This window comes from Ichthyophthirius multifiliis, assembly GCF_000220395.1.
Source record: "Ichthyophthirius multifiliis unplaced genomic scaffold scaff_1120509249449, whole genome shotgun sequence".
Lineage (NCBI taxonomy): Eukaryota > Ciliophora > Oligohymenophorea > Hymenostomatida > Ichthyophthirius > Ichthyophthirius multifiliis.
Genome location: NW_004087701.1, coordinates 474 through 23,780, shown reverse-complemented (window position 1 = coordinate 23,780; position 23,307 = coordinate 474). Strand labels below are relative to the sequence as shown.

Below are 23,307 nucleotides of genomic sequence, written 5' to 3'. Positions count from 1 at the left end.
AATAAAATCGTCAATTCTTTTTTAAGTGAAATAATTTAAAATTCTTAAAATATTTAATTATTAAATATATTTATATATTTTTTTATATATATTAAAGTTCGACAATAGTTTTATATAGATTTTAATTAATATTAATTAAAAATTAGAAATAAGTTTAAATTTTCAATAACCTATTTTCGAATTGATAAAAAAAATATTATTAAAAGACTTTTTTATATATTATTACTTATGTATTTATTTTAAAAATATTTCATGTTTAATATATCTTTTTATAATTCGTAAAGTTTAAAAAATTATGCTTTCTATCTATATAATGATAATTATAATTTTCAGAAAATATTTTGCGAATATCACAAATTTGCATTAATAATCTTTTTTACATAAAATATAATAAGATATATATAAATATATATATATTCTTGTTTATAATAAATTTAATTTATTTAAAAAAAAATTATTATAATAGTCATATTAACAATATATTATTGCATTCATTTTTTAATATTTTTTTTTTAATTATATAATGAAGATTTTAATTAATGGCCAATTTCGATTTCATATAAGCTTTGAATATTTAATATAAATTATATATAAAAGTTAATATTTTAATTTTTATATATATATTTTTTTTATTATTACAAATAAATTATATGATAATAAAATTTAATTAAATTCATAAATCATTTAAAAAAATAAAAATTGAATCTAAACTTATAGAATTAAAGTATGGTTTTGTATTTTTAAAGAAAATAAAATGTCAGTTTTTATAATTTTTTTTTTTTTTCATATTATTATCAATTAATTATATAAGTTTTTAATATATATAATAAATATTATAAAAAAAATAAAATAAATATAAAAATAATTTTTATATATTAATATAATATATAATATATATTTTTGCATTTTTAATTAAAAAAAGATATATTTATTAATTTATATAAAAAATATGTCAACTTGTTGTGTTAAATATATATAATTTATATATATGTTTAAATTTTACATTTAAAATATTATATTTACTTCTATAGAATTGCCAGAATTGTTTTCATGGAAAAACTAAAAATAATCTATTCTTATTTTAGCAACCTTAAATGCGTTATTTTTTTCGATATATCTTAATGATTAAGGATTATTCGCTTCTTTACTTAGTTTTGCATTCATATTTACTTTGCTCAATATTGCTTATTTATTATTACTTAAATTTGTTTTGAAAACTAAAAATTCGTAATATAAAAAAGATATATTTATATGTTTTTCAATATAAAATATTAAAAAAAAAATATATAGAGATGAAGATGAAGATTACCTATTTGTAACTGAAGAAACAATTTAACTTTACATTATTTAGATATTGAATATTAAGACTGCAGTTACATAATTTTTCAAAAAAACTCACTAGTCAACTGATTTATAAATAAAAGTAACAAAAAAAAATATCAATTTATATATTAATTAATTCTAAATACTTATTATTTTTGATTAATTAAAATAAAAGTTGATTGTTGGATTATATTTACTTTCTAACTTTATTTGTTAATTTAGTTTGACATTTACAGCTTGTCTACTTATTAATACTTTATTTACATATGGATATTTAACAAGTGTATTAAAAATAGATTTTTGTTAATAATATTAATAATATAGAGGTATTCTATATCTTATAAAATTATTTTATAATTATATATATTTTTTTTATATTAGACATAGCATTTAAATAATATTAAAACTTTAGTTCTAAAATTCCTAAGTATACCACTACTTAAGAAAAAAAAAATAATGAAGAGAGTTTATTAACATATATATATTTATATATGATATATATTTAAAAAAAAATTAAAAATATTAAATTAGTAATAAAAATTATTTGAACTTTAAATAAATATATAAATAAACAAACGAAAGTTGATTTAATTAAAGCTTATATAAAATACAAAAACAAATATATATTATTTTTGTTTATTTTCATTCGTTATTTACTTATAGAAGTGTTTAAATAATAACTTTATTTATGTAAGAGTTGTATTTAATGTATTAACCTTAGATATAAACTTTTTTAATTTCCTAAAAAAAAAAAAAAATTTAAATTTAAAAAAAAAAAAAACTTTTCTATTTAATTTTAATAATGTAATCATTTTCTATGACATTTCTATGTAAAATCTCAAAATCTGTATATAATATAGATAACCAAAATAAAATATATATTTACATCTTTTTCTCCTAATCTCAATAAAACACAATTTCTTTAATTTAAAGTTAGATTATTGTCTTAAAGTAATTAATTATCTTCCTAATAAATTAAATTATATTAAAATATATATATAAAATTTAAACTAAAAAAAGCTACTTCAATATTAGTCTTATATAATTACATTTAATTCTAACAAACTTAATTTATTTTATTCCACATATCGATTTCATTTTGTATAGAAATAGGCGGAGTTTTTTTAGGCTTGTAAAATTTACTGTCATTATTTTCTTATTATTATTCTTATAAATTGCTTAATAGAAGTAATTTTTATTAATCTCTAATAAGAATAAATCTAATATATCCCATAAATTCAATAACATTAGTCTCTTAATAGTTTTCTTGAATTCTAAAAATCTTCAGATCGGGAAGTTCACCTCCCATCATTTCTATTTTTCTAGCTAAAGTAGGATCGTCTTAATCAAAATTTAACTTTAAAGCTACTTCATTTGCATCATTATTCATATTAATAAATCCATAATTAAGGAAAATCTCGAGTTGCATTTTTACCCATAAGAGTCATATACTTAATCCCCTCGAGGAATATCTTCTAAAGCTTCAATTATAAAACCTTGTCTATTATCATCGTATTACCAAGAGGTTTATTTCGGTCTTCTGTGATTCAACATATCTGCCAAAGGCACAAAAGCATCAGTTTTTTATCCATCTATTTAAAGACCGAAAACTCTTGAAGAAGCAGTAATTCTTGCCCAACAAAAGTCTTGGAATGTGTTTATTGCAAACTCTGGAGCTATTGAGCATATATCATCATAATCTCTTTTTATATCAGCTTTTTTTTCAAGTACTTAATTCAAAAATGGAGAACCGGAAAGCCATTCGAGATCTTCTTCTGGGAAAAATATAGGATATTGATTATAATCACTTGGAAGAATATTTATATAAATAGACCAAAGTGAGTCAGGATTTCTTTTTTCTTATAATAAAAATGTGGATAAGTAGGAATGCTTTGGGGATAATAAATTTAGCTTTTTTGCTATTATCTTTTTACTTACTGATGTTTATTTGGACATTTCTAATGTTATTAAATGAGATTTTGGAATAAATAGTATTATTTATTTATTCTTTTTATTATTTTACAAAAAAGTAATAAATATTATTTTTTTACATAAATTTTTCTTCGTGTATGTACTCCTCTATAATTTTTACAATAGGTTTATATTCTTAAGTTACTGAATTCAGCTTTTCCATCATTTAGCCAATCTAAAAGTTTTTAATGAACTACAATTTCAGGATGATTAGGAGGTAATATATTTAACTTTTTTTTTAATTTTTAATTTAATAATTTTTTAACTTTTTTAAAATATACTTAATTTATTTCTTATTATATTTTTTATTTTAATTATAATAATTCTTCATTTTGATTATCCAATTTTAATCCATTTTCTAATACTTAAAATGACTCCTATTTAAATATATGTATATTTTTTATTTTTATAATTAAAAGAAAACTTCTAATCTATCTAATTATAGTAAAGCTGATGATTCTCTTAAATATGCTTAAATATATTCAGGGTTTAAATTTTTACATTATGTCGCATCTTATAAAGACTCTTCAAATTTTTCTGATAAATAATAAGCCAGAGAGCGATTATGAAAATATGCAAAAGATTAATCATCTAATTTAATTGCTTATGTATATAGTTCTATTGCTTTTAAATAATTTTCATTTTATAACGATTTATTCCCTAATTCCTTTGAATTTTTTATTATATTTTTATAGATAATTTTTGTTGTTGTTGTTATGAGATTAATTTTTTTTAAAAAGTTTAAACTTTTTTACTTTTAATTTATCAGCTTGGACTTGATTTGAAGACTGGTTTTGATTTTAATTGACTTGATTTTTTTTTTTTTTGGGAGCCATTTCAATAATATATTTTTACTTGTTAAATTAATTTTTGCTTTTTTTTTATTTGGAAATAATTTTTTTAATTTGTAATCTTAAAAATAATTGAATTTATTTTAAAAAGATATAATATAAATATTAAAAAAAAAAATATTAATATATATATAAATAAATGTATATATTTTATAATTAATAAAATAAAATAATATATTATTTATTTTTTCTTTTTATTTTTTAAATTTAATCCAAAAAAATAAAAACAAAAGGCTTTTTTATTCAATGTGTCTTTCTATTTTTTTATTTTTTTGATTAAGTTTATTATAGAAAATATGAAAAAAAAACAATGTTAACAATTAATATAACTATTTTCCTTTTTCATTTCTTTAAAAGTTGTTTATTTATTTATTTTTATAAAAGTTTTTAATATTTTAAAAAATGTAGTTAAATAAATTAATTTTAATTTATAGGCAAAATATATTATATTATTATAATATTATAAGATATCATAAAATTTAAAGTTTTTTAAGTTTAATTATGATATGAAGTCATATTTTTCTATTTAATTTTGCTAATTTTTTTTCAATATCCTCATCTAATTTAAGAATATCTTTTAATTTATTTTTTTCAATAACTTAATCGTTTTTACCTTCATCTCCATCATAAGAATAATCTTTATTTTAAAAATTTTAATAAATATAGAGTATTTTATAAATAATTTTAATAATAATAATAAAAATACCTATATCTTTATAATCATTATATAAATAATGTGAGTTATCAAACATTAATTCATCATAATCAAAAGCATGAATTTTTTAATTAATATTTTTATTTTATACTTCTTCCTATTAATTATCATCTATTTTAAAAAAATAAAAAAATTAATTATTATAAAAAAATATTTACCTGATTCTCTTTTAGTTTCTGTTTTCAAATCTAAATCTTCAAAATGTTAAACATTATCTGTGAATATTATTCCTTCTGAAGTCTTCCTTATCCAGGGAGCTTCAGGCTTATTTTCTACTACAGTAGGCTTTATTTATTGTTATGTTTTTAAATTACATATTACAAAATTATTATATATATATATAAAAAAAATACCTATAATTATTATAGTAAATTTTCATCAAAGAATGGAATCATAGATGGTGCTTCAACTTTTGGTAAACAAAAATATAAAGTAACTTACTTATAAAGAAAATTTTTAAAAAATATAAATAACTATTATATAATATAATAAAATTACAAAATCTTTATGCGATTTAAAAGGAGCTTTTAAACTTGGGAAGATTGAGCAAAGTCTATTTTTAACAGGAAATAGCTAAAAGTTATTTAATTCTAAAAATATATATATATAATAAATAAATATATATATATATATATATATATAATAGTATATATATCTATATATATATATATATTAATATATATTTATTAATAAATATATATATTCAAAAATAAAATTACAAATATTATTTGTATTTTTATTTTCAATTTCATCATTTAAAACCAATAAAAGTCCTTCCAAACATTTGACTTTTTCTTCCTCTGGTAATATTTCTTATAATTATATTAAATATTTGAATGCTTCTTGATATTTTTCCATCATAATAAGACAACTGGCACAATTATAATAATACTCATAAATATTATAAGTTTTATTCTAAAATTCATATTCTTCTAGTTCTGAAATATGTACTGCTTCATCATCATCTTCAAGTAATTCGCAAAGATTTTATTCTTTAAGTTTACATTCTTAATTTTTAAATTCGAAACTTTTTTTAAACTTTCTTAAAGCTCCTTCATAGTCTCTTAAATGGAATTTATAGAACCCTTTAAAGAATAAACTATCTGATCTTTTAAAAAAAGCTCCTGACCTTTTTTCGAATTATTTGCTTTATTAAATTTTCTCAAGTGCCTATTCAAAAAAAGAAATTTATTCGATTTCTTGACTTCCTTAAGAGGCAATTTTAAGCGACATAAGGCAAACTTAATCGAATCGAATATCTAAATTTTCCTAATTTAATTCTATTATTTTCTCCATATCTTCTAATGCACTATTTAGTTCTTTAAATACCATATAGCATTTTGCCCTTAGAAGAAGTATATCGCAATTTTTACTTATATTATTTACATGAGAATAAGCTTTTATTGCATCCTCATATGCTCCTATGTTAAATAGTAGATTACCTGCCCATAAATGAATATCAGGGTCTTAAGGTTTTATATTTACAAATTTTTATAAATCTACAAAAGCAGAATTTCTATCACCAATTAAGTGAAAGCATTTCGCACGATTTAAATATGCATTTGAGTAATTTTAGTCGAGATTTATGGCTATTGAAAGATCGTTTATGGCTTATTTTTTACAGTTTATGCAAGCATAAGCTAGTCCTCGAGCATAGTAGTGTTTAGCATTATTGTCTTCTGATTTTTCTATTGCTTTATCAAAGTCTTATATACTGTCGTTTATTTAGTTTAAGGAGAAACGTAAGACTCCTCTATGAAAATATATATTGGCATTTTGATCATTTAACTCTATTCCTTTATCGAGGTTTTTTAAAGCGTTTTATTTGTATTAAATTCGCTTTTATTCGTCGGTTTTGGGGATTAGTTTATTAGTAAATCTTACTAAAGTCATTGCTTTATAGAAGAAAGGTTCCATTTTTTGAGAGAAAAGTTTGTTGGCCTTATTAAAAAAATTCATGGCTTGTTCGAATTAATTGTTTTGGGCACTTAAAATTCCCTCGCATATATATTTGTTATAATTCGAACATTTCTCGAGTTTATTTTCTACAGTTTGTAAATCTAGGAGTGCTTTTTGATGTTTTCCTAAACAAAAATATCCGTAAGAACGATAAGTATACACTAAAGGTTTCAAAAAATCACCCAGATTATATCCTTTTACTAATTTAGATAAATTTTCTATTCCCTCTTAATATTTACGTTTCATTAAAAAAGTTACTCCGTCTGTAAATATTCTAAATTTTTCTAAGGCCTTTTTATCTACGTCTAAAAATTCTGCTCTGGTTATTGTGTGGAATGCTTAATAAAAATCACGTAATTCTATTTTTATTTTAGCTATTTAATATAATGCTTTTGTTACAGCTTTTCGAGAATTATTATGTTTTATAGCCTATTCAAAACATAATATGGCATCATTAAGGTTATCTATTTTAAAAGAAAAAATAAATATATATATATATAAATATATATATATATATATATATATATATATATATTTATATATATATATTTTACTTTATGTATAGTATAATAATCCTTTAAAATAATACGCTTCTGAATTTTTATTATCTTAATTTAATATCTATATTTTATTTTTTAAATATTTATCAATTTTTTTTTACTATTTATAAATCTTATTTCGCGTTATCATATTATTTTGCTTCTATATAAGTTATTGCTCTTTTTAAAATTGCTACTTACCCAATTATTTCTTCTTTTTCTAAGGCTTATGTATAAAGATTTATAGCGCTACTAAATTATCCACTAAATCTTAAACAATCTCCTTTTCCCATATAACCTATTTTATTTATTAAAAAAATAAAAATAGTATTAAAACAAATTAAAAAAGTTATATAAAAATACCTAAACCGCATTAAGGATTTAAATGAATAGCTATATCAAAATCTTAAATTGCTTTTTCAAATCTTTTCATTTTAACTTATAACTTGCCTCTATATATATAAGCATCGTAATATTAAGGATATTACATTATAGCTTTTCCAAGCTATTTATAAATAATATTTATATTTAAGTAAATAAAAAAAAATTTTACTATTTATATAGCTGCATTAATTTCGTTAGTTTTTTTATAAGCAATAGCGATTAATAAAAAAACGTTTTTTTTGAAATTTTCATTTTTTTCTAATAAATCACAGAATTATTCTATAGCTTTAGAATATTAATTAAAAGATAAGAAACAAACTCCTAATAAATATTAACTTTCAAGCATCATTTGATCTTCTTTAAGTGCTTCATTGAAACATTTTAAAGCTTCTTCAATGTTGTTCTCTTTAAATAATTATTTACCTTTTTAGAAAAATTCAATTGCGGCTTTATTTAAAATAGGTTGTTTTGGAATTTTTTATAAAGTATAATAATTATCTTCTTTTTAAAAAGACATAGATAAATTATTTGCATTATAATTACTCATATTTTATTATTTTTATTGCGGAGGATATAATTATTGTTATTATTAAAAATAAAATTAACCATTAACTGATTTATTGGCTCTTTATCTATTTTATTGTGGTTTTGTGGAATTATATTCATTTTTATAATAATAGTTTGGAGCATTTACTTATTATATTTAAACACTTTAGTTTGATAAGTAATTTATTTATTAGTTTTTTTATATTTTTTTAGTATTATTATTGATGTTGTTTATATTCTTATATGTATTTTATGCTCGAAATCCGCTTATATGTTTTGATGTATTTGATGATAGTGTTAATTTATTGGTTTACTTTTGCTAAAATGATGTATCTTATGTATGAGATATGGTCCTTGAATGATGAAAACTTTAACATTTATCAGGTGAAGAATTGTCTATTTTTTAATTAAAATTTCATATATATATATAAATATTGCGATTTTACTATTTTTTTTAAGTCTTTTTATATGACACGTTATGAGGATTATTTTTTCTTACATTCTTTATCAAACGGAGTTATGCATTTTCTCAATATTAAATCGTTTTAATTAATGGGATATTAATTATTTATGTTTTTTTATTTTAAAATCTTTTTTTCAATTTATTATTATTATTAATATTATTGTAGGTTTTGAGGAAAAAATTAAAGGCAATTTTGAGCGGTTGCAGTTGATTTTGAACGTGAATGTTTTGCAGAATTTTCTTTTAAAAATAAAGATTATTTATGCATTTTTTTATATTTTTTTTATAATAAAAAACAAAAATATAAAAATTAAATTACTCTGTTATTTTAAATTTTTTTTAATTTTTTTTTTTAACTTTTTAATTTGAAATAAAAAAACAATAATAAGTATTAAATGCATGTATTAGTAATTTATTTTAAATAATAAACAGAAAGTTTAAAATTAATTAAAATTAAAAATTAATATTTCATTTTTTGTTTTTTTAATTCTCCTCATCATCTTTTAAATTTTTATCTTTAATAACTTCATTTAAGTAAGAATTGACTTCATCTAAAACACATTCTATCTATTCATTTATATTTTATCCATCTTCACCTTAATTTGATAATATCCATCTCTCTTCAATATTAATTTATTCAAGACAATAAGTATGGTATAACATTTATTTATTAATTAAATGAAGCATTAAAAACTAAAAAAAAATTAATAATTTTTGTTATATATTTATAATTTATATAATATAATTTATATGCTATAAATAATCAAAAAGTATTGTTTTTGTTAAAAAATAAAACAAAATATATATATAAAAAAAAAAATATATATATAAATATATATTTATATATTATTATATATATATTTATATGTATATTTATATGTATATGTATATTTATATTTATATGTATATATTTTTTTTACTCTTAGATCTTCTTCTCTATTTAAATAATACTTTATAAAATATTATTTAAAACTGTATTCTTGACTTTTTCTATTTTATTATTATTATTCAAATTTATTTTTTTTCTTTGTTGCACTATTTGCTTTAGTATTCATTTATAAATTTTCTAATCTTTACCTTTCTATTGTATAAGCTTCTTAGTATTATTACATTTTAATTAGCACTGATTCACTTTCATATAGATAAAAAGATAAAAGTCCTTAAATTCTTTATAAAAATGTTAAGTTTTTATAAATTGGGTCTAATTTATCAATATATTTATTTATTTATTTTTCTTCTTCTGTCAAATCTTAATTATAATTATATTCTAGCTAATATTTAAATATATTTAAATATAATTATTATTAATAATATTTAATGTACTTTAACTTAAATAGAATTATATCTACATTTATTCATTTTAATTAAATTATCTGCAAATCTAAATACAACTTAAGGAAAATAAGAATCACAGTTTTTGATATTTTCATTAATATTATTATCTTTTATATTTTCCATATTATTATATAACGTATTATTTTAGGATGATTTTTGCAAATAATTTTTTTCATTAATAATAATTTTATAAAAGCTTCTATCATTTTCATCTTTTATTTATTCATCTTAAAAAACTTGAATTGTAATCGCTTAATTGGCTATTTTTCTACTCTTTACCACTTGATAAGAAGTTAATAGTTTATTTATTGTTTATGATCTTCTTGATTTTTATTTAAATATCTTCTTTCGTTCAGTTATTTCGTCTTCTATATTTTCTTAATGTTTTTATTCTTTTTCTTATAAATTTTTTTATTATTAATTGTTTTATATTATTTATGTGAATTTCTTTTCCTATTTTTATTCCTTTTCATTATCATATTTTTTTTTGTTATTTTAAATACTTTAATATTTTTTTTAATCTTTTTATATTCTTTATATTCTTATATCTTCTTCTGTCATAAAATACTTCTCGCAATGTTTATTTATGTTTTTATTGAATTTGAATGTTTTTGAAAATGAAAAATATTATAATTCATCTAATTATTATATAAATTCTTGCAATTGTTTTATACTTTTTTAATGTTGATTTAATAATTATTCTATTTGTTTGTATCTTACTTAAGAGTTTTACTAATTTCCAAATATAAATCTTTTTAATGATGCAAAAAAGCTAATATTTTCTTTTTATTATTACATTTTTTATAATATTTTTTGAAATAAAATTTAAAGAAATTATCTATATTTATAATAAAAAATTATAAAATTTAAATTATATTTATATTATTTTTTTTTAAAAAATAAAATATAATTGATTTCTAGATATTTATTTAAATAATAAAAATAAATTTTATTAGTTTATATTTGTTATTTATTTTAAATAAAATAAAATAAGATAAGTTAAAAATTTATATTTTTATATTTTTATATTTAAATATACTTAATTTAATATTTTATTTTTTTAAAAAAAGAAGTCAATATATTATTTTAAAAAATAAAATATAATATAATTGCCTATAATTCTAACAATAAAAAAAAAAAAAATGACATATAAATTTTTTTTTTTTTTTTTAATAATAATAAATATAAAAACGCAATAATAAAAATTATTTAAAGACATTCCCATAAATAAGCCTACTTAGATAATTATAAATAATTAGCTTAAGTAAAATATGTATTAATTTAGTCTCTCAGAAATTAATAAGACTAAAGAAATTTAAATTAAATTAAAGGATATATAAGATTATCATAATTATCCTTAAATGCATATATTTAATAATTATGAGTCTGCATTATAACTTGTAAAACATTTGGAAATTAATTAATTTGACTATTAATATAGCTAATATTAATAAATTTGCTTATTTTCCCTTTTAGAAATATGTACAATATACCTTTCTGAAACTCTTAATTATTACATATTAATTTAAGAAGGTGAACAAAATCTCCAAATAGAAATATAAGTTAATGATAAATCTAAAAAAGCAATAAATTTTGAAGAATAATAAATATTGAAAGGTGAAAAAATTGAATTTTAAGTATAAAAAATAAAGCCTTTGCAAATAAGCTAGAAATATTTATTAGAATTTTATATGTTAAATAATTAAAATAGTCTACAATTAAAAAACAATAAAGAAATATAAATATAAATAAAGCCAAATAATTAAGAAGATATTTAATCTTATCAATAAATAGTGCTTTAAAATAATTCTATATTTCAGTTTTATTTTTATTTGGAAAAAACTCCTTCTTTCTTGTAAATTAATATTTTTAATTCGTAAGAAAACAGATTCTAGATAGCATTTAAATCCTCTATTTTTGAAAAAAATAATGTTTTTCCTTTAACTAAAAGTGTTTTTGGAAAAATAGGTTTATAAGGTTTCGAAATAATATAATTTTAGAATCCAAGGAAAGAAATAAATAATTAGATTTGCCATTATAATCTAATTTTAAAGAATAATGTAAAAGATTTTAAAGTTATTATAATTCATTAATTTAATTCGAACAAAGAAAATATTTTTTAAATAGAAAATTAGTAAGAGTTTTAAGTTAAATTACCTTAAAATTATTAAAATTTAGAGTTTATTATTTACGCGTAAGAAAACGTTGAATTTTAATTAGTTTCAGAGATTATTTAAAATGAAAATAATTTTAAATTAAATAATAATAATAATATGCATATATTTTATTATTTTGTTATTGTGACAGCTTTCGTTATTTTAATAATTGCTTTTTGGTATTTAATTTTTATTATTAAGAAGAGAAAAAATGATAAAAATGCTCTTGTTGAAGAGCCAGAACTAATAAATATTTAAGAATCAGAAACATAAAAACATAATTTTTAAATTAATAATAAAGATAAGGAAGATGATAAAAGTACTTAAAATTAATAAGTAAATATTATAGATGATAATTATAAATCAGAATTTAATTAAATCAAGAAAAATAAAAAAATGTGAACAAAAAAACATTTACTAGGAAAAAAATAATTTAAGGATCTTTATAGAAGATTCCTCTTTTGTTTATAATAATACTACCAATAATGAAATTGCTATTAATGGTGATAATAAAAATAATAGATGAATATATTTTTTATTTATATAAGAATTTTTATTTACATATGAATTTTTTTATTTTTATTTATATTTTTTTTTAAAGTTTTGTTTTTAAAACAATTTTCTTAAAAAATATTTTTTTATTTTTTTAATAAAAAAATAATTTATTTAATAAAAAATATATTTTTAAAAAATAATATTTTTATTCTAACCATTTTTATTCCATTTTACTTCTTCAACTAAATATATTATAATTATAATTTGAATTTATATTTTATATATTACTTTTCAAATTATATTAATTAATTTTTTTTTATTATATGATATTAAACATAAAAAAATTATAGCAATCTAAATTGCATTCGTCATAAAATATATTTAAAAAAAAAAATCATTAAGTATATAATTAATTATCATATTAATAAAAAAAAGAACATAAGTTACATTATACGAAGTTATACGAATAGGAATTAAATATATTATCAAGTTCAAAGTTTTATAATATATTTTTTATTATTTGTATTAAATTATATTCATTTTTTTCTAATATTATTAATAGATTTTCATTTTTATTTCTTAAAAATAAATAATAAGAAAATATTAATTTATGATGCTTCTAAATATATAAATATAAAATAAAAAAATTAATTATTAAGATATATAGATATTTTTTAAAATATTTTTAATTATAAAAATTAATATGTACTATAAATATTATAAATATATTTAAATTAAATAATAAATATAATAATTTATATAATCATTAATTATATTCATTTTTAGCACATTTTTTAAAAAATAATCATGTTTTATTCATAAATATAATAACTAAAATTATTAGATATATTTAAAATTATTATTATAATAAATTATTATTTATATATATGTTTATTTTGTATTTTTTTTTGTTTTAAGATTTTTTTATAATATCAAAATTATTATTATTATTATTATTATTATTATTATTATTATTATTATTATTATATTTTTAATTTTTTTAATATATTGTATCTTAATTTTAAAACAGTTATATATTTTTTACAAATAATTTTATATATTGTAATTTTTTATCTTTTCAGTTTATTTAATTTTATTTATAAAAAAATATTATTTTTCATATTTAATTTTTTTCAAAAAATTTTATTCAATTCATATTTTTTTTTATTAATTATATTTTCTAATATTTTTAATTAATATAAAAATTTATTATTAATATATTAAATTCATTTTTTTTAATTTTTTTAATTATATATTAAAATACAAAAAAATGTAAATATCTTTATTCTACTTTTAAAATATTTACTAATTAATATTTAATTAATTTTTTTAATGCTAATAATTATTGAATGTAGAATTTCATAATATAATTATTATTCATTTTATATAATATCAATTATTTTTATATATCTAATATTTTTTTTTAATTATTTAATATTTTAGTCATTATTTTTTTTTTATTTATATAAAAAATTAATTTATAAATAAATAATTTTATATCAAATAAATTATTTTATAGATTAATATGATTAATATAGTTTAAAATCAAAATTGTTAAAATCTTTTTCTAAAAATAATAAATATATATATATAGATATATATATATATATATAAAATTTTAAATACATTTTAATATAATTATTTGTTAACTATTTCATATTTTCATCTATTTTTTTTTCTTCTTCATCATTTTACATAATATTTTCATCATCATTTTTCATAATATTTTCTTCAAACTATAAATTTAAATTATTTTTTTATAATTAAAAATTTATAATTTATTTTTCATAATTATCAATTTTATTAATTTCTTCTTATAAATTATTATTTTAACTATTTATTTTAGATTTTTAACTGCTATTTATATCTAATTACCTATCAACAAAATATCTCATATCGTCTTTAATAAATAATTCTTCAACTTTTTTTTATTCTTAAGTTTAGTTTTTAACCTTTCTTCTAACAAACTTACCTGTAATTTCCAACTAAAATAAAAAATGAAAAAAATTACATTATGCATACATTGCTTATCTTCACTTGATATATTTTTATCTAAAATATTTATTTTATTTGAATATGAACTCGATGTATTTTAAGGGATATTTGATTATTAGTTTTATAGTGATTATATACTTAAAAAGTTTTATTATATTTCATTATTATTTAATTCTATTTTTTATTTATTTTATAATTTTTTTTACAAAAAAATAAAAAATAAAGTTAAAAATAAGTATATACAATCCTGAATAATCCAATCGAATTTATCGTCATATTCATATTTTAATTCTAAGAAAAGTACTCTAAATAGATTTTTAATAAAATTATAATTTGGCTCTTCAGTAAAGGAAAGATTTTTTACATAAATCATATATTTATTGAATTCAAAAGGCATACCTTTACATAATTCTGTTATTTATATTTTTTATTTAATTTAAAGTACCATTTATTATCTTTCTTATTTATTTTTACATTTCAAGTCTATCCAAGGCAATGTTCCATTAAATAAATATATTAAGCAATAACCTAAAGATTCTAAATCATCTTTTCTAGATTATTCATTACCTAAATGAGATTAAATTGAAGTATATCTGGTAGTTCCAATCAATCCAACATTATTTTAAAAAGGGATATGTGTTCCATCTTTTTTAAGAAAATTTTTAGCAAGTCCAAAATCAATCAAAAAAATTAAGTTTTTTTCTTCTTTTCTTCCAATCATGAAATTATCAGGCTTTATGTCTCTATGAATATAATTTTTTTATGTAAATCTTGAATTCTTGTTATCATTTAATCAGCTATCATCAATATTGTTTTTAATTTGAACTTTTTATTACATATATTAAATAAAATCTCTATTGATTTATCTAATAATGATATAACCATTTTACTTGCATCTTTTGTTTTTATAAAATAATGCATTCTTGGGAATCCATATTATCCATTTAATTCATTTAGTATTCGAGCTTCTTTTACTAATATATCATTTTTTAGATCTTCTTCTATTTTTATTGCGTATAAATCATCTCCTATTATATTTAAATGTTTATTTTAAGATTCAGGATTTCGAGAAGCTTTATAAATACTACCAAATGATCCTTATCCGATTTTTTGTATTATTTTATAATTTTAACATACTGTTTTTCCTATCCAATCGCTTATAGGTATTTTTTTTTAATATTAGTCCATTTAAATAAACTAAATTCTTACTTATATATTTTATTATTTAAATTAATAAATATTTATAAAAAAAAAAAAAATTATAATTTAATTAATATTAATTTTTATAAAAAAAATATATGGATGAGGGGGGCATCGATCCCCCTGCCTCTTGAATGCAAATCAAGCGCTCTGCCAATTGAGCTACACACCCACTTATATAAATTATTAACTAAATATTAATTTATTTTTTTATTATTATATATCTATGTATTTATATTTATAAAGTTTTTTTTTTTTTATTGTCATTTATATTTATATTTAAGTAATTATTTTTTTAAAAATAAACTTTTTCAAATTAAACTTTTTTCAAGTAAATATATATATTATATATATAGATATTTAGAAAATACAGAAATTAATATTATATATTTAAAAAAATCTAATTTTAATTAATTCAAATAATTAAACACTAAAAAAATTATCAAAAAAATAACTTATGTACAACTGATGATAAAAAATAAAATGAAAGTTTAGTTTAAATTTATTTTTTTAAGAATCTTATGAAGGATTTTGCTATTTTATATGAAATTATTATCGTTTAATATTATTGCAAAAAACAGTATTAGAGGAATTATTAATATTAATTCTAATAAAAGGACAATTATGTATTAAATATTTATATTTTTTAATCTATAAACTTGCAGGCTTCCATAAATAAAGTTAAATAAATTTAATGCTATAAAAAAAAAAATTGCTACAAGTAATATATCTTTAATTAATTAATATCTTAGTATCTCATAATTTATAAAAATAAAGTTTTTATTTATTTATTTTTTATTTTCCAAAATAGCTAAATTTTATTCACTTACATTTTTCAAATTATCAAAATCTTAAATTGCCATAATTCTATAAAATATAAACTAATTATTTACTTTTTTAAATCAAAATATAATTTTTTTAATTTTACTATTCATTTTATAAATCTTAACTTTCGATGTTTTATAAGCTTTTTGGTGTGTTTGATATTTAAGGAATTATTGAATCCTTTATTATATCATTATTTATATTTTAAGTAATTTTTATTTCACTTTTTAAATCAAGCTATAAAGATTGTTAGTTTTAATCTATTTTTGGTATAATAATTTTATTAAAAATATATATAATAAATAATTACTCATTATTGTTTATTTGTTTATAAGTAATTTTAGAAAAAAAAATAAAAAATCAATAAATAAAATTAAAATTTTAAAATAAAGAATCTCAAAATATATATTTTTTTCTTCTCTATATAATTAATATATATCATAAAACTAAAAGATAAATAAATATTATTAATTTGATTATATTATTTTAAATTAAAAATATATAATTTTAATTCTATTTTATTTATATTTTTTATAGAAACATATAATAAGAAAAAAATAATATTATTTATTTAATCATATTTTACTATTTTGATCAATTAAACTAAATTTTTAATTATCTTTCTATATTTATTTATAAATATTCCCTTAATTTAATTTATCAAAATTATTTCTTTTTTTATAAAAGATTTGGTTAATATATTAAACTACATTATTTAAAGTATTCTAATTATATTAAAATGGTAATTTATTCTATTTTTTATCAAAAAATTTTTTTTAAGTGATTATTAGGAATAAGAAAGATTATTATTCTAAATAATACTATTGCTAATGTTATTTTTTGTATTCTCTATACCAGTTAGTTAAGTAAAATTTTGTTTTAGTTATATTTATGGAGTTTGTATTTTATATATAGGATTTTAAAATAATTATTAGCTTTTGTTTGGATTTTCTAAAGGTTAATTAAAAGGATAGTATCGTGGAGAACTTGATAAAGAATTTTAATTAAAAGTTGAAATATTTGTTTATATTTATTTTTGCTTTTATTTATGACTAAAATATTCTTTTAAATCAACTGTTGGCTTTATATTTTTTATTTTGGCTTCCATAAAAGAATTCCATGTTCCTGCTGTTTTATCTTCTAAACTATTAAAGAAAATATTTTTAAATTTTTAAGATTTTTAGAATGGTTTATGTACATTTTATAATAAAGGCATTTTTAAAAAACTCAACAATTATAGTTATTACTATTACTATTAATATCTAGGTGAAATATATCCTAATTATTATATTTTTGATTAAGTTTTTTTCAAAGATAATTATTTTTGTTCTTAATTTTCAAGTTATTATAATTTATAGTCATTATTTTTTGTTTTATCTACATATTATTATTCATTAGATTAATCATAAGTTCTTTTCGAACATAATTTATTTAATTAGCATTCACTTTTAATTTTTATTTTATAGTGTATTTTTTATTTATTTTTTTACCTATTATAATCACTATGAGTATTATTTTTTTATCTCGGTGATGAACATTTTATTTATGTTCCTTTTTTAGAAAAATGTTTAGTTTAAATATTTTTATAAAAAAAACAAAATAAAAATAAATATTAAAATAAAAAAAAAAAAAGGAAAAAAAAAAAAACTTTTTTTTTAAGATTTTTTTCTTTTTAACTTTATGTTTCAGACTTTTCATAATGGTAAGATTCATTTGAAATGTTATTTTTTTATTCTTCTTTTAAGAATTTCTTTCTTTTATTAATAGTATAAAAATGATATTTAGTATCTTATTTATTAAATGGGGTTATTGGATATTCTTCTATATATTAGTTATTTGTTTATCTATATATATTTTAAAATATTGACAATTAAATTTATATTTAATTTTCTCTATATTTTTTTTTTTCTAAAGTTATTTGTTAAATTTTTTATAATTGTTCGTTATCATTTGCCATTTTTTTCATGAAATCTTTTTTATTTAATATCATAACCTATATATTAATATATTTTTTTTTTAAAAAAAAATAATAAATTAAATGAGCATTATAAAATCACTTAAGCAGTATTAGAAATACACTTAATATTTACTTATCTTTTATCATTTGTAAAAAATTCTTCTTCTCCAAATGTCTAAAAAGCGCCTAAAATACCAATCTTTGTTTTTATTTTATAGTCATATATAATAAATATATTATTTACTTTTAACATTTAAATTTTTGTTTATTTAGCATTTTTGTTAAGAAAACACTATTCTTCATCTTCTATTTTAATTAATACAGATTTAGTAATCTTTTATTTTTATAAATAATAAATATAATTAAAATCTTAAAAATAACCCTAAATTCTCCATTTTTTATAAAATATATTTTATCACTTATTTATCCTTCTTGAATTACGTATTCGTCTTTAACATAATTATTTACTTAAAATAATAAAAATATTTATTTTAAAGTATTCAATTAAAAGAATTAAAATAAAGGACTTTTTTTTAGAATAGTAAGTTCTTCATTTAACTTTGTAATTTAATAAGATTCTTTTTATATTTTTTAAAATAAAACATGTTTTTCTTATTTAAAATTTATACTTAATATTTTATTAAATGAATTTTTATCTAAAGTAATAAAATCACAGTCTTTTAAACAAACTATATTTGCACTTCTTGGATTTTTATCTATCAATGCCAATTCTCCGAAACTTTCTCCTTTTATTTATATATTTATATTGTTTAAAAATAAAAAAATATTGAATTAATTATTAAAACCTTTATTTAATTCCCTTATTTTTACATTTTCAATAATTTCTTACTCTACTATTCCGTTTTTAGTTTCTTATTAAATAATACTTTTAACATCAATATTTACACTTACTGTTCCTCTTAGTATAATATAAAATAAACTTTCAGGCATTCCTTAGATTTTTGTTTTGTTTTTTTTTTCTTAGTAAAAAATTAAATATACCTTATTTAAAAACTATTTAATCTTACTTGATAGAAATATGTTAAAAATATTCAGTACATTCAAGAATTAATTTTTTATTATTTTCTCCGAATTAATTTTTAAAAAATGCTAAGTCTCCAGCACATTTTAATAAAATTTAAATTTCTTTTTAAGTTCTATATTTTTGATCTTTTTTTAATATTTTAATTGCATCCTTTTATTATATTTTTTTATTTAGTAAAAAATGAAAAAAATATACATTTATTAACGTATCTTCTTCTAATATATCTAGTTATAATTAATGGTTTGATACTTAATCGTTTTTTTATTGATTTTTTAACAAATTCTCTTCTATTTATTACTTTTTTTTATTTATTTATTCCTCTGTAAATTCAAATGTTTTCTTTTTTAAAAATAGAGAATTCTATTGTATTTTTGTTTAATTTTATAAAGATAAATCTATTGATCTTTTAACTCTTGGATATATTTCTTCAATCAAATTCATTTTTTCTATATTTATATATATTTAAATGCTTGTTTTTTTACTTATCAATATTAATTTTTATGATTATAAAATGTAAAAAAATAGTTTTTTAAATATATATATTAATAATAATACATAAATAAAAAAACATAAAAAACTTTTATAATATAACAATAAAAAATAATAAAAATGAACAATGAAAAATTAGAATAATTGTAAAAATACAAAAATTAAATAAATCCTGTATTTGAGAAATTAATTTTAGATTTAATAAAAGAAATGCCTCAAGATCATGTAAGAGAAATATAAATAAAAACTTAAAAAAAAAAAAAAAAAGATTAAATTTATCATTGATTGGTTGGAATCAAAAGGAAAATAATAAGACCTTGAAATATAAAAATAACCAATAAAAATTTTTAAACAATTAGTAAAATAAATATAAAAGATTTAAAAATAAATAAAAAAAAGGAAGAAGAAGAAGAAAATTATCATTAATAATTTTTTTCCCCAAAAGGTAAACCTGCAATTCAAGATTTATTACATAAATCCGATGATGAAGAAGATGATGAAGAAGAGTTATTTGACGAAACTTAAATAAAAAGATAAGCAAGTTAAAAACCCGTAAAAAATATGCGAACCAGTGTCAGTGCTGAAGTATATGGAAATTTTAATTAGAAGAAGTCCTATTTTGCAAAAGTAATATAAAAAGATTAAGATTCAAAAAAACGAATTGAACACAGGTTAATGCAAGCATTTATGTTTTCTGCTTTGGATGAGAAAGAAAGAGAAATAGTTATAAATGCAATGGAAGAAGTACGTTTTGCGGCCGGAGAATGGGTAATAAAACAAGGGGAGGATGGAGATAATTTATATGTTGTAGATTCAGGAGAGTTAGATTGTTTTAAAAAGTTTAATAAAAATTCAGATGAAAACACTTATTTAAAAACATATAAACCAGGTGAAGCTTTTGGAGAATTAGCTTTACTTTATAATGCACCAAGGGCAGCTTCTATATAGGCTAAAGTAGATAGCTTGTTATTTAGATTAGATAGGGAATGCTTTAATAATATTGTTAAAGATTCTACATTTAAGAAAAGAGAAAGAATGGAATATACTTTGAAAAAAGTTCAACTTTTGGAATGTATGGATCCTTATGAATTAACTAATTTATGTGATGGTATGAAAGACATTAAATATAAAGCTGGTGAATATATTATTAGAGAAGTATTTTTTTTTTATATTTTTTTAAAAAAAAACAAAATAAAAGGGAGAAGTTGGAAATAATTTTTATATTGTGGAAAGTGGAAATTTAAAAGCTTCAAAAACTGACAGTATTTATTATTTTATATATATATATTATATTTATAATTTTTAGAAAATGGAAAAGAAGAGACTGTTTATGAATATAAAGAAGGTGACTACTTTGGTGAATTGGCTCTTGTCAATAATGTTCCAAGATAGGCTAATGTTATTGCACTAGTAATATATTTAATTATATATTTATAATTTATTAAATTATTTTAAATTTTATTTAAGGATGATTGTAAATTACTTTATTTAGACAGTGATAGCTTTAAAAGATTATTGGGGCCTATAGAGGGTATTCTTTAGAGGAATTAAGAAAGATATTAGAAATATGTTAGAAAAGACAATTGAATTGATAATATTTAAAAATTTAATATTTTACTATTATTACTTTATATACTAATAATTATTTTGTTAGTTAAATAATTTACTATTTTAATTTATTTTAAAATATTTTTAATATATATTATTTAATTTATTAAATATATATATATTTAATATAGTTACAGAATATTAATGACTAATTTTCATTAATATAAACAATTATTATCAATATGTAAAATCGTTTTTATTTGAATACTTATTATTATTAAATAATATTCGAATTATCATTATTCAATTTTATTTATTTTTATTATAAAAAAAACAATATAAATAATAATTTATAATTAATATTAATAGTAAATTACAAATTTATTATAATTTTTTTTTATGATTTTATTTTTACCATTATTTCATTTTTATCATAAAAAATTTAATTCATAATAAAGATCTATTAAAAAAAATAAAATATACTAAACTATTTAGTATGAATAAAAACTATTTAATATTTAATTTGAATATATATAATAATAATGATTTATAAAACAGATTTATTGATTACAAACATATTATATTTTAATTTTTTATTATCTTTATTATTAATAATTTATATTTTATTAAATTTATAAATATTAAATTAAACTAAAGAAAATAAAACATATTTTTGTTTCAATTTTAAATGAAATTTATATATTAAATTAATTTTATTATGATTATAAAAAAATTAAAAAAGTGTATTATATACCCTATCAAAAATAAAAGATAAATTGATATAAAACTTTTATTTCTTAGTTTAAACTTATATATTATAATTTCATAAGGAAAATATTAAATAATTAAATAAAAGACATATTAATAAAAATTAGATACATTTCATAAAATAAAAATTATTTTTAAAAATAATGAATATAAAATAGTAAAAAATTTATAATATATTTGTATTAATTATTTTTTATATTAGTGAAATTTTTATTTAAAAAAAAAGTAAAAAATAATAATATAAATATGTGGTTTGTGATAATATAGTGAAGGTTTGCATTATTTTTGTAAATTAAACTTATTTTGATTTAAATAAAAGTTATATACATTATTATTAATATTATAATAATTTAAATTATTTATATATATATATATAACTATAATAATTATCATTTAAATTAATAGTTATCATTTTTTCTCTAAAGATTTTTATAAACAAACAATTAAGCTTTATATTTTTTTTAATGCAATATTTTTAAAAATAATTAATATATTTTTTTTATTTAAAGACAAGATTAGAAATAAAGAAGGTTTAATAGTTTATTAAAAAATATTACAGTAATTTATTTACTCTTCCATTTATAAATATCTTGAAAAGTACTATAAAATATTTATTAAATTACTCCTAATTATTTCTCTTTTTCTTATTAATATTTTAAAATTGAAATTTTTTATTTTATAAAAAAAAATTGAAGTATATTCATTTATTTTGTATTTTTATTTGAGGTTTGAGTAAAACATAT

General features: G+C 16.5%; 7 protein-coding genes and 1 non-coding gene across 8 annotated transcripts, besides 25 other annotated features; 1 reads left to right on the top strand and 7 right to left on the bottom strand. All coding sequences in view use genetic code 6, as the record gives it.

Annotated features, from left to right (window-relative positions):
* Positions 1 to 39: 39 nt before the first annotated feature.
* Positions 40 to 73: a microsatellite.
* Positions 74 to 1,965: 1,892 nt separating this feature from the next.
* IMG5_005120 (SET domain protein) lies at positions 1,966 to 2,635 on the bottom strand (the record flags this gene model as incomplete). Its single annotated transcript, XM_004039902.1, has 4 exons — positions 1,966 to 2,064; positions 2,106 to 2,168; positions 2,210 to 2,290; positions 2,348 to 2,635. The coding sequence occupies 4 exons, from the start codon at positions 2,633 to 2,635 to the stop codon at positions 1,966 to 1,968; spliced, it is 531 nt and encodes a 176-aa protein (XP_004039950.1).
* Positions 2,056 to 2,104: a microsatellite.
* A 74-nt stretch (positions 2,636 to 2,709) lies between the features above and the next one.
* On the bottom strand, positions 2,710 to 3,936 carry IMG5_005110 (SET domain protein; the record flags this gene model as incomplete). The annotated part of the gene is made up of 3 exons (XM_004039901.1): positions 2,710 to 3,175; positions 3,375 to 3,671; positions 3,719 to 3,936. The coding sequence occupies 3 exons, from the start codon at positions 3,934 to 3,936 to the stop codon at positions 2,710 to 2,712; spliced, it is 981 nt and encodes a 326-aa protein (XP_004039949.1).
* Positions 3,937 to 4,657: 721 nt separating this feature from the next.
* Positions 4,658 to 8,289, bottom strand: IMG5_005100 (hypothetical protein; the record flags this gene model as incomplete). Its single annotated transcript, XM_004039900.1, has 8 exons — positions 4,658 to 4,764; positions 5,019 to 5,145; positions 5,214 to 5,392; positions 5,580 to 7,283; positions 7,374 to 7,440; positions 7,481 to 7,656; positions 7,722 to 8,243; positions 8,286 to 8,289. The coding sequence occupies 8 exons, from the start codon at positions 8,287 to 8,289 to the stop codon at positions 4,658 to 4,660; spliced, it is 2,886 nt and encodes a 961-aa protein (XP_004039948.1).
* Positions 5,457 to 5,563: a microsatellite.
* Positions 7,305 to 7,368: a microsatellite.
* Positions 7,666 to 7,718: a microsatellite.
* A 1,251-nt stretch (positions 8,290 to 9,540) lies between the features above and the next one.
* Positions 9,541 to 9,579: a microsatellite.
* Positions 9,543 to 9,583: a microsatellite.
* Positions 9,571 to 9,660: a microsatellite.
* Positions 9,574 to 9,664: a microsatellite.
* Positions 9,586 to 9,660: a microsatellite.
* A 441-nt stretch (positions 9,665 to 10,105) lies between the features above and the next one.
* On the bottom strand, positions 10,106 to 10,768 carry IMG5_005090 (hypothetical protein). The gene has a single exon (XM_004039899.1). It carries the CDS (start codon positions 10,563 to 10,565, stop codon positions 10,107 to 10,109), a length of 459 nt encoding a protein of 152 aa, XP_004039947.1. The 5' UTR covers positions 10,566 to 10,768; the 3' UTR covers position 10,106.
* Positions 10,480 to 10,522: a microsatellite.
* A 324-nt stretch (positions 10,769 to 11,092) lies between the features above and the next one.
* Positions 11,093 to 11,117: a microsatellite.
* A 1,656-nt stretch (positions 11,118 to 12,773) lies between these two features.
* Positions 12,774 to 12,821: a microsatellite.
* A 64-nt stretch (positions 12,822 to 12,885) lies between these two features.
* Positions 12,886 to 12,945: a microsatellite.
* Positions 12,913 to 12,945: a microsatellite.
* Positions 12,946 to 13,451: 506 nt separating this feature from the next.
* Positions 13,452 to 13,501: a microsatellite.
* Positions 13,502 to 13,674: 173 nt separating this feature from the next.
* Positions 13,675 to 13,724: a microsatellite.
* Positions 13,725 to 13,878: 154 nt separating this feature from the next.
* Positions 13,879 to 13,917: a microsatellite.
* A 199-nt stretch (positions 13,918 to 14,116) lies between these two features.
* Positions 14,117 to 14,158: a microsatellite.
* Positions 14,159 to 14,282: 124 nt separating this feature from the next.
* IMG5_005080 (hypothetical protein) lies at positions 14,283 to 15,453 on the bottom strand (the record flags this gene model as incomplete). Its single annotated transcript, XM_004039898.1, has 6 exons — positions 14,283 to 14,304; positions 14,388 to 14,473; positions 14,690 to 14,722; positions 14,749 to 14,789; positions 14,976 to 15,143; positions 15,207 to 15,453. 6 exons carry the CDS (start codon positions 15,451 to 15,453, stop codon positions 14,283 to 14,285), a joined length of 597 nt encoding a protein of 198 aa, XP_004039946.1.
* Positions 14,318 to 14,350: a microsatellite.
* Positions 14,412 to 14,471: a microsatellite.
* Positions 14,421 to 14,467: a microsatellite.
* Positions 15,454 to 16,031: 578 nt separating the features above from the next.
* Positions 16,032 to 16,104, bottom strand: IMG5_005070. Its single transcript has one exon. It is a non-coding gene; the product is annotated as a tRNA-Ala (tRNA).
* Positions 16,105 to 16,223: 119 nt separating this feature from the next.
* Positions 16,224 to 16,263: a microsatellite.
* Positions 16,264 to 17,827: 1,564 nt separating this feature from the next.
* IMG5_005060 (hypothetical protein) lies at positions 17,828 to 19,665 on the bottom strand (the record flags this gene model as incomplete). Its single annotated transcript, XM_004039897.1, has 6 exons — positions 17,828 to 17,902; positions 18,848 to 18,913; positions 18,959 to 19,048; positions 19,096 to 19,292; positions 19,344 to 19,460; positions 19,521 to 19,665. 6 exons carry the CDS (start codon positions 19,663 to 19,665, stop codon positions 17,828 to 17,830), a joined length of 690 nt encoding a protein of 229 aa, XP_004039945.1.
* Positions 19,666 to 20,327: 662 nt separating this feature from the next.
* IMG5_005050 (hypothetical protein) lies at positions 20,328 to 21,880 on the top strand. The gene is made up of 5 exons (XM_004039896.1): positions 20,328 to 20,606; positions 20,648 to 21,403; positions 21,447 to 21,510; positions 21,555 to 21,658; positions 21,716 to 21,880. Exons 1-5 carry the CDS (start codon positions 20,376 to 20,378, stop codon positions 21,833 to 21,835), a joined length of 1,275 nt encoding a protein of 424 aa, XP_004039944.1. The 5' UTR covers positions 20,328 to 20,375; the 3' UTR covers positions 21,836 to 21,880.
* Positions 20,729 to 20,754: a microsatellite.
* A 59-nt stretch (positions 21,881 to 21,939) lies between the features above and the next one.
* Positions 21,940 to 21,986: a microsatellite.
* Between the last annotated feature and the right edge of the window lie 1,321 nt (positions 21,987 to 23,307).